This window comes from Zonotrichia leucophrys, chromosome 3, assembly GCF_028769735.1.
Source record: "Zonotrichia leucophrys gambelii isolate GWCS_2022_RI chromosome 3, RI_Zleu_2.0, whole genome shotgun sequence".
Classification (NCBI taxonomy): domain Eukaryota; kingdom Metazoa; phylum Chordata; class Aves; order Passeriformes; family Passerellidae; genus Zonotrichia; species Zonotrichia leucophrys.
The window spans coordinates 38828420-38839255 of NC_088172.1; the positions used below are offsets into that span (position 1 = coordinate 38828420).

The following is a 10836-nucleotide window of genomic DNA, read 5'->3' on the forward strand; positions in this document are numbered from 1 at the left end:
AAGGGAGGGGCATTCTGCTTCCTCTGAATTTTAGAACTCCATGTCCCATAGTCAGAACAGGCTTCTGTCACAATCTGAGGTTTAAGAACATCACTTGATGAAGTTTTATGCTGGTTTTCCCCCATCACAGAAGTGACACTAGAAGTAGAATAAATGACATTCTACTCACAGCAAGTCTTTTGGTTGTTCTGAAGGTCAAGTCAAATTTGGCAATTTGTCTACCTCTGTTTCTCATTTGAAGCATGACAGAATTGGGCAAAGGAACAAGTGGCTATCTAGTACAATAGCTGGTTTTAATCAAAAGATATGAACATAAGCTAACTTTTGAAGTCTACAACACCCTTGAGAACAAGGCAACAACTGATACAGAAACTCTGTTTTAGGAATAGACACATTCAAAGACATGAGCTGACACCCACTCTCAGCTGCACTGACGATAATTAACGCAAGCAACAAACACAGCATTTTTGAATGTGCAAGGTGTTAAGTCTTAGCATGAATCCATGGTAATTCATTATTAACACAGGTGAGAATTTTCTCTAAACACCCCTGAATTTGCAGAATTCATTATTTATAAGTATCTCTCTCAAAACAACCAGCTTCAGAGCCAAACATGCTGCTAGAAATGTCACACCTGAGTGGTCCTTGTATCTCCTCAGGCTCTCAGGCCCCACAACATCACCAATGAGGTGGGAAAGTCACAATCAGAGGCAGAGCTGAATCCCAGCATAACATGTGTGAGTGCTTCCAAGTGCTCTAATAAAGACAGCAACACAAAGGAGGGACAAAAAAGGAAGAAAACATTCTGGCCACACAAAAAGGATTGATTCTGCTTTCAACTAATGCATGAGGAAAGCAGATACGCTGCTTCAAAACAGTGAAGCATACCTCCAGATGCAGTTTCCATTCCAGCAGATTTAGCTTCTGCCTCTAAGTCAATGGCCTATAACTCTTATTTTCACTTGACTGCAAAAAGAAATCAATAGCATTTTCTACTTAAGTCAGCACAGAGTGAACAAAAAAATGATCATACTGCACACAAGGCTCACTTTATGGGAACACATGTTTATAGTCACACTGTCCCAGCCTGCCCCCATGTTGTATCTGTGCTTTTATTTAGCCCAGAACCCTGATACTTAACTGAGCAACCTGACAATCCCAGCACACACAAAAGCTATGGCCATTGCTCTGCCTACTGGAAAGCCTATCTTCACTGTGGTTTCACCTACAAAATAAACAACTGTAGAATATTTCAGGATCCTGAATTTTGTAGAAAACAGATGACAACTGAGGAGAAACAAGCAGTTATACAGTGGCCTCATTTGAAAATATTGTTTTAAAGATTGCTAAGCCCAGAAAAGACAGAAGCAAACATGGACATGAATAATGCCCATCAGGGATCCACTCTTTCAGTGATCTCAGCTTCTTCAATCTTTCTCACAACCAGAAAAAATCAGTTGTGCATTCCAATAAGGTAAAATAAAATAATTAAATAATAAAGGATAAAAAACCCAATCACAACACAGCAACCAAAAAACCCAACCCACACTTACAGATGCCCATTTTGTAAAGGTCAGTTGACACTATCTCCACAGTATTGCTTCCCTCCGGTCTTATTAGACACACTAGTATTCCATAAACTCTCTCAAACAAACTCCCACCAAAAAATGAAAGGATTGTACTCCCACAGAAAAGTCTAAAAACTGTTAATAAAAAATTCAGATACAGAAGTTAAGTTTCAATTGAGTTAAAGACTTTCCCTGGACTTTGTCAACAACAACTTTTGGTTTAAAATATCTCTGCACTTTTTTCTTCTTGAATCTGTTGAGATAATGAACTTCACAAGAGGTGCAATGATTTCTAATGTGCTCACAACTAGCATTGTTATCTGTCAGTCATCTAACCTATAGTCAAGCAAACCAAGCAAACCAAGCTCCCAGAGCTGGGAGGTCTTTTCAAACCTATGTGATTTAGAGAACATGAAACTCAAGTCAAGTTAAAACAATAAACTTCTTGTGTTTGCTACACAAGTAGAAACTGTTCTTCATTTCCTTAAGTCACATACTAAGTTAGCCAATTTATTCTAAACGCAGTTGTCCTGGACCAGTTTCAGCATTCCTTCAAGCAAATGCACTGTTATTGCAACAAATAAATCTTTTTCAAGCTCTAACACTTTGTTGCAGTAAAAAAACAATAAATAAAATAAAACTGCAATGTATGTCAGTTCTCAAATGGCAGCAAAGGAGCTCAAAGAATGACACATCTTTGTAAGCAGAACGTAAGAGCTGCCTGTCCCTGCTGCTAGCAATCCCTTCCCAATGAGCGTAGAGCTCAGCTCCTCCTGGCCCCAACACTGAGCAGCAGCAAGCACCTGCAAACAGAGTCACTGCTCAACACACAACTCTGCTGCTACTACCAGAGGACAAAGGCACCTTCTGACCCAAGTCTACACAAACCATGACCTGATTAGGGCTGCAGAAGAGGCAAATAGCATTTCAGAAGGTATTTTCAAAACATAGGTGTAAATTTAACGTTACTGGTAAATCTCTAGTGCAATTTGGTTAGGACATTCCACAGAAACTTTGGTTACTTGTACAAACACATCTGCAGCATTATGAACCACAGCAATTTCTGGGGCTTTGGGGGTTTTGCTGATTTTTTTTTTGGTTTCTTTTCAAATCATACATGATGTGAAAATACTCATGTTGAAAATAAATTTATGAAAAGCACCTCTACATGTTTACTCATAACATGTTAGACTGGATGGCCCAGAAATACAACATATTAAATGGTTATATCAAGTAGTTCACACAAAGAAGCTTTCATTTTCTGACCTAGTCCATGGTCTGTCTTGCTTTGCACCCTATTACCAGATGGGGGGCAGAAATGAAACTCTTCTTCCCCTTCAACCTCTCACTTCCTTTTCCTGCAGCTCTACTGGAAAACTCTTAACCTCCTCACTCAGAAACAGGAACCTTCTTGCCCTCTTCATTTCTTAAAAAAAAAAAAAAACACCACTAAACTTTGAAAGTTTTTCCTTCACATCTTATGGGCTAATTTATGTACATTTCTTTCTTTACAAGCTTGGAAAAAACTCATCTGTTTCTCTCAAACACAACCCCTTCTACATCTTACTGACCCCCTTTCCTCCTCAAGCTCCTACCAACACCACACCACTGAAAGGTGATGATGCACTTTACAGCTCATTTCTGTACCTGGTTTCAGGGAGAGTAACAGAAGAAACAACAAAATAGCCATGAGAGAAACCATATGCAAGAGTCTGTGGGAAGCACTAAAAATTACTCATCACCACTTGCACTATCCTCATGAGCAGGAAGCAAAGCCATGGTATAGTTGCAACAGCAGCTCTCATTAAGGCACAGATAAGAAGTATTCATTATCTCTTCCAAGATGGGGACTTTTCTACTAGAATGCATGGAGGCAACTAGTTAGACAGGTTTGGTTTAGTTCTGCTGCTTCTTCTCACACATATTGGGAGTATTCAGTGGTTAAGTGGTATTTTCAGGATTTGCGGGTAAATCCAGTATTTAGGTTTTCTTTGCTTTTGAGAGATTTTAGGAAGGCACAAACACCTTCAACCATTCTACCTTCCTCAAGATAAGTTTCATCAGGAAAAGAAAAAATATGAAAGTGGAAAGCAAACCACAGGTTTTCAGATACTGATAAGAGATTTTCCTGCAGAGAGAAGTAATTGTTTAAGATCTAATACATTGCATTCTGACTTTGGCCAATAATTCTGTGATTTAGCCTGTCACAGGTTTATATTAGTAAAAAGCAACTACAGGACAACACTAAACATATGTTCAAGGCAATGTCAAATAGAGGAAGTAAGAAAATGTAAATATATAAATTATTATAGACTCTCAAATGTCTTACAAGTATCAACTTGCATTGGTAAATAATATTCCAGTTTCACATTCAAGAGAGTATAATCCTTGCCACATCACTGAGTTGCCTCTCTTTTAAGAGCAAATGCAACTGCAGTACACATGTACTCATTCCCCAGGCATTTTGCCACCAACATCGCTCATCTGCAGCATTTAGCTAACTTGAGTGCAAGTTCCTTCTCCTGACAAACCCCTGCTATATAACTTAGGTAATTTAAGTTTTATTAAATAAGAATATGGGGAGAACAATATACAAATTAATTGCTATACAAATACTGATGTAAGAGATCAAACAGATTACCTTTACCTCTTCTACACTTTCTGTTTTCTACTACCACAGTGACCTGAGCCACCACCTTGAGCCACCAGATGCAACCTCTGAAAATGTAATATCAGCAGAAATACCAAATACACTAAGCTGCTCCAGCAGAAAACTTGTTTTTCCCATGGAGCCATGCTTCATAGCAGATTTTCACTCTCTCAATTTTTCACTCTCTCAATCAGTATTTTTCTACTTCTGCTTCAAACAAAAAATATTCATCAAATAAAAAAAATTAAAACAAAGGAAAGCTGACATGGCCACAATCACAAGCAGCATTCCTATGTTAAGGTAATATACTTGCCTTGGCTAGATATTTCATCGTTCTTTCTCTCCCCATATCCTGCTTTTCATAGAACCATACAATGGTTTGGGTTGGAAGGAATTTTAAATATCACCTAGTTCCACCCTCCTGCCCTATGCAAGGAAACCTTTCATTACACCAGGTTGCTCAGAGCACCATCCAACCTGGCCTTGAACACTGCCAGGAAAGGGGCACTCAACTCTTATGTGGGCTCGGAAGCTGTGAGTTGAGAACCTTACGTTAATGATACTGCACACCAGTGTAAGTCCAAGGAGGAAAACAGACTCCTCTCCAGTTACAAACTTACAGTACTGAAAAATAGGGGTAAGAAGAAGGAAAGAATATTTCATTTGTCTTCCCCTTCCTATGCCTGTGTTCCACAGTGATGTTTCTGGACTTGCATCGCTGTTGTCCAGTTCTCAAAAGGAAATTCCGTATTTGGCAACTAAGATGAAACCTGGTTTATACCAAGTCTCTTTTGAAAAGTTACAGGTACAGTAACAATGGAGTAATCTAACAAGCTACAAAAGTACGCTACTTCAGCAGCATATAAATCTACACCCTTGGTTTAGCAGATACATTGTAAGTACGGGGCAGAGCCAAACCTTTTATGGCAGGAGGGTCCGCCAGGGCAGCGCCCGCTCCTGAGCTGGCAGGGAGCCTGGCAACTGCCCAGGGCACAAATCCTGGCCCTTACTGCCACCCATTTGAAAGCTGATCACTTCGTATCTCTGGCATTCCTTCAGTAACAAGATTAAAAAGTGCATACTTGCTTTTTGAAAGGTGTCCTAAAACATACAGATTAAACTAAAATTACAAACTTATTTTTTCTTTCCAAGTAGCTATATAGGTATATTATAGTATATAAGTAATATTTATAAGAAATTTTGTTTCCCAAATGCAGAGAGTGAGTCAAATGAAAATTAAAATAGCCCCAGTTAGAGAAAAAGCAGCACCTCGATTGTTTGTTTACAGGTAAGGAGAAGCAGCAATAAATAGAAAGGTTGTATTTACATGAAGATACAGCTTTTGCAAGTGTTGCATCTGCTGTTGCTGCTACAGAGTGAAGAACAGAGTGGCCTATTTTCTACTTGACTCAAGCATCCCACTATTCCTTGCGCTCCTGACTAACCAGGAGCCTAAAGTGGTGCCTTTTCAGCTTGCTGACTCATGCAAACCTCCACCTGCAGCTGGACTGACATCCTGGTGAAGAAATACTCTGCAGTGGCCTGGATTCAAAGACTGATTATTTCGAAAAAGTAAAGGAAAATAACTCAAGCATACACAACAAACAGAATTTCCAAACCTCACTCATCCTAAAACTTGCCTTTCATATGAGGAGGGGATACAAGAAGTAAAACAACTAAGCACAACATCGTAGCTTAAAATACCATCAAAGAGAATGTAAGGAACGTAATGAGGAGAGGTAAGGCATGAAACAAAACTCTATTTTCCTAACCATGACTGGAAAAATTGCATTCTTTACTTTACTAGACAGATGCGAATGTGTCCAAAAAAAACACTTAGAAAAAGTCAACATGATGCTTTGAAGCAGTACACAAACAAAAAACCTGTAACAGATTTTCCAGCTACATAAAGAGCTAAAAACCTAATATTGATGACTGAATTGCAATCATGATGCTTTTATCATGATTTCCTCCATCAAAGTCACTGGTCCAGTTTTACTGTACATTAAATAAAGGACCAGACAGCTTATATAAATACTTGTTTTCTACACCTTCTGGGCTACAGAGGTATTAATGAAAGTTCTGTAAACCCAGGTGCCTAATTTAGCTAAATATATAACACAAGTAGTACCTCCAGACCTCATCAGACCATACAAACACTACTGAACTAAATGGAAGCTGCAACTGCTCAAAATCTCTAAAAACATAATGATGCAGTGCATTCAAATGTAACACCAACATTGCTAAAATCTGACTATTTAAAAACAAAAAAATTCTTTTAACTTTCATAGAAACTAGTCAGCTCACTAGAAACATGCCCAAATGATATTCTACTCTAGGCTGAAAAAGCCAAACTAAGCTGTTACTTTGTCAAGAAACTGCTTTTATGCACAAGCCATTCACAGAGATCTAAGCAACAAAACCACTTTTTCTACAAGCATTTTATCGAACAGCTTGCCAAGCTCCATATAAACACATTTTACTATTTCATAAAATTCATATGCCAACTTTTTGAAACATGAAGTGACAAGTTCTCAGTGGAATTTCTGGAGAGCTACAAGGTTCTTATTGCCCTCAGCCTCCTGAGACTGTAAATTAACTATACGAAGCAAGAAGCCAGAAACTTTCTCTTTCACACAGAAATGCCTTGCAAAATACTGAAACAGTCTCTGCAGTCAGCTAAAGAAGAATTCCTTTACACGAGGCTCAAAAGCCCCCAGTGATCAGCACACAATAAATATGCACCACTGCTAGATTTCTTTTACTAATTTCTTTCATTAGGGACCCCTTAAAGTTCATAACTAATGGTAAATATCCTCCAACCTGCAGCTATACTTTAGCTAGGTGTTTACATAAGGAAATCATCTCATATTAATGGTTTTAGTTGTTTTCTAATTTTTTTCCTAAATTGTTCACATCTTCCTTTCACCCAAGGATCTAAAGTTACACAAAAGCAACTAACAGTGAACTTACCAATGCCATAAAATGTAGACCAAGAAAAAAAGAAAAGAACAGGCCACTTTCTAAGCTTCATGAAGTAAAGTCTCTGAGCATATAGTACAGTTGAATTTGTGCCATGTTATATTACATGTCAATCTATCTGACAGCACTGAAACTTTGCACTTCCTTTTACCGGTTACTTGTCTTATGGCTCAAGGTCTCCCTTTGATTATTCCCAGCTCTGACACATTAGCTATCTTGTTATCATATTTACTTTTGCTTTACTACCCAGTGGCATTTGTCATATTATTGTAGGGATTTTGAAGACATGTTCTTTATGGGGCTTTGTAGCAGCAATGCAATTCCTGTGACAGATTTCCTTTGCAGATGATGGAAATGAAAAATGTCTGGTTTTAACTTACATCATATTTCTTTCTTTCTTTCATAAAACAGTAAACCCAAAGCTCTGCCTTTTTTTATGCTGTTCCTACAATCAGCAGTTTTAGGTTTACTGTATCAAAGAACAGCAACAAACATTTAACTAGCATTTTGGTGGTTTTATTACCACTTCCTTTCCTTATTACTGCTTTCTTGCTATCCCATGTATGTTTTACTAGATATATATATAGATAGATAAATATCTATATATCTGTATATCTATATAAATTAACACTTAGGAAAAAGAAGCAACCATGATCACTTAACACAAAAATACTGGAAGAGCTCAGTGGCAGCTGTGATACCTGGAAAAGCTTCGATATTTCTAGTTAGCTATGCTCTAGTATTCCTAAGGCTGCCGAGCAAGCTAATCAGAATCAGAGCACATTTCCTGGTATTTAATCCTTCACTGGAATTAGTGTCTATCTTTCAGTTATTAATCACTTTTATACTACAGTCTCCTAATTCAGAGTTTAAATTTTCAAGACACACATGAATGCCATTTATTCCTACAGCCTAAACTTCTCTGCTAATCTAAAGCAGCAGCATACCATTAACCACTTCCAAAACTTTAAGAGTTGTCATTTTTCCACATTCAGTCTCTTCTTTTCCAAAGTTTCAGTTGGCTATAATGGAAGGCTATTCCCTTTAGCAATCTGACAGAAAGGAATCACCTCCAATTCACAGGCATATTTCAGCCAACCTTACAGTATGTTTAGAACACTCTGCAAACACAGCCTGTGTTTGTGCACCAGGCACACACCACAGTGAAAAAGTGCTCAATGGCCCTTCTGAAAGCAAAGGATTCTATTTGGAACCCACACCTGCACAAGACCATTGCTCAGGCCTCAGGACTTCTCCCCTTCAACAACTGCATGCCAGCCAAACAATCCCAAATTGCAATCCTAGCTCCCCACTGCTCTCTTAACCACAATACCGTGAAAACAGCATCCATGGAATACCTTATCCCCATGGTACCGAATTTCCTCAGAGAAGAGAAGAAACCTTGCTTAGCCAACATACATGGGATTAACGCCCAAAGGACCTCTCTGGATCAAGCCACCAGCCAAGTGTTCGGGGACAGGGACTTGTATCCCGCTCTCTCACGGGACACTGATGGAGACACGCCTGTGCATAGGTACCAGACAGAAGCCACCAGCTCTGCCTACAAGGAGCGTCCCGGACAGGCCATGGAGCCAAGCGTGCCCGGCACTGGCATCAGCGGGTGCCTGGGGCTGGGACACACCAGGGACCACCGCACAGCCCGGGAGCTGCTCGGGAGGGAGCAGCCGGGAGGGGCCGTCGGGAGCCAGGTACTCCTCCCTTCTCAATCCCCTGCAAGTAATCGGAACAGAACGTCAAATTACGAACGCGGTCACACAAAAGACGAAAGCGGCGACCTGGAACACGGCGTGCAAAGCAAATGCCACCCCAGGGCACAGCCCGCTGACACCGCACCACCAGGGATGGCGGGGGGGAGCGGGGCAGAGCGGGACGAGCTTTAGGCTGAACATTAGGTAGGACTGCTTGCATAAAGGGCGATTAGACATTGGAAAGGGCTGCTCAGGGAGGTGGTGGAGTCCCCGTCCCTGGAGGTGTTTAAGGAAAGACTGGATGTGGCACTTAGTGCCACGGTCTAGTTGAACACGGTGATGTTCGGTCACAGGGTGGACTCGATGATCTCAGAGGTTTTTTCCACCCTAACTGGTTCCGTCGCTCCGAGCAGCCGGGCAGCGATGCGCGGGGCCGGGGCACCGGGGCCCGCTCCCGGCGCGGGGCGGGGATCCCCGGGCGGGCTCCGCGCTCCGGCCCCCGCGCTGCCAGAAACTTTCCGAGGAGGGAGGGGAAGGAAGGAGGGGAGGGAAGGAGGGGAGGGAGCTGGTGCGGGGGGACGCGGGGGGGGGGGGGTTGGAAGGGGGTTCTCGGCGCGGCCCTTACCCGTCCTTGCGGCGGGCCTTGTAGACGTGCCCGTAGGTGCCTCTGCCCACCTTGCATCCCTCGTACTCGAACAGGTCCTCCACCCGCTCGCGCTCGGCCGCCAGCTTCGACTTGAACTCGTAGTCCATGTCTCGCCCATGGGCGGGGAGGGACGGGCGGGCAGGGGGACGCGGCGGCCGGATCAGCACCCGCAGCTGGCGGAGCCCCCTCCCGGCGCCGCCATGTCCGGGGCTCGGCGGGGGCGGCGGGCGAGGGGAACCGGGCGGGGGGGGGCGGTTTGTTTTTGTTTTGGTTTGGGGCTTTTCGGCGGGGGGGAGGGGGCGCGCTCCGCCGCCGCCACCCGCTTCAACTGGGCTCCTCGCGGCGCGGCGCGCGAGGTGCCGGGAGTCGTAGTGCGGCTGCGGGAGCCGGCCCCGCCGCCGCAGGCGGGATGCCGTAGCGGCAGAACTACAACTCCCGGCATGCCCCGGGTCGCCCCGGCCGGGCGGCATCGGCGCACTGCCCTCTCCGGAGACACCGGAGCGTTTCAGCGGCCGCTGGGAACTTGCTGACTCTTCACATTGCGCGCACAGGCGGGAGCAGCGAACGCGGCCGGACGCGGCGCCTGTGGCTGGCAGGGAGCGAGGGAGGGAGGACCAGAGGAATAGACTGTGGACACGCACCCCATGCTGCGGGGCGCCGAACAGTGCAGAGACTTGTTTATCTCGCCAGCCGCCATTCACGGTCCGACCCCGCCCCCCTGCGGGATGCTGTCCCATGATTGGTCAGTGCTGCCCCGCCGTGCGGCGGGCGGGGCAGGGCGGGGCTAGGCCGGCCCCGGCGCTGTGGCGGGGCGAGTCCATGTTGGAAGCGGGAGGTATTGGCGGATTCGTGCAGTCGTGTGCTGCTAAATAAACCGATCGCTTACAGAAACACAGGGGCTCATACTGTGCGCTCACATACAAACCAGGTGGATTGCTGCGTCTTTAGGATACGATGCCATAGCAAGGCTGTGCCCCTTCAGCCCCTGGCAGAGAGATTTTTAGGCAGACGCGGCGCTGCTTTGAGGTTCGGATTTCATCAAAGTACTTTGAGATCACAGAAACATTCAGGCCTTTTAATGCTGTGTCTCGGTCTCCCAAAGATTCTGTTTGTGAGAAGCGTCACTCTGCAAGGTTATTTGTGTTATGGAAGTGCCAAGCAGAGGTAACTGTATGAAGTCACACAGAATCCCAGAATCGGGCTGGAAAAGGCCTCTGAGGTCGAATTCAGTCTGTGACCAAACAGCACCATGTCAGCTGCAGACGGTGGCATTAAGTGCCA

At 43.7% G+C, this 10836-nt stretch overlaps 1 protein-coding gene across 2 annotated transcripts in view; it reads right to left on the reverse strand.

Annotated features, from left to right (window-relative positions):
• CDK19 (cyclin dependent kinase 19) overlaps positions 1-9965 on the reverse strand; it is a 122814-nt gene extending 112849 nt beyond the window's left edge. Inside the window, exon 1 of one of the 2 annotated variants that reach the window (XM_064707886.1) lies at positions 9535-9965. In XM_064707886.1, the coding sequence (XP_064563956.1) occupies positions 9535-9662 (128 nt within the window). In that variant the 5' untranslated portion in view covers positions 9663-9965. The remainder of the gene's footprint in view (positions 1-9534) is intronic. The other variant, XM_064707887.1, reaches the window with a different exon arrangement.
• Positions 9966-10836: the final 871 nt, after the last annotated feature.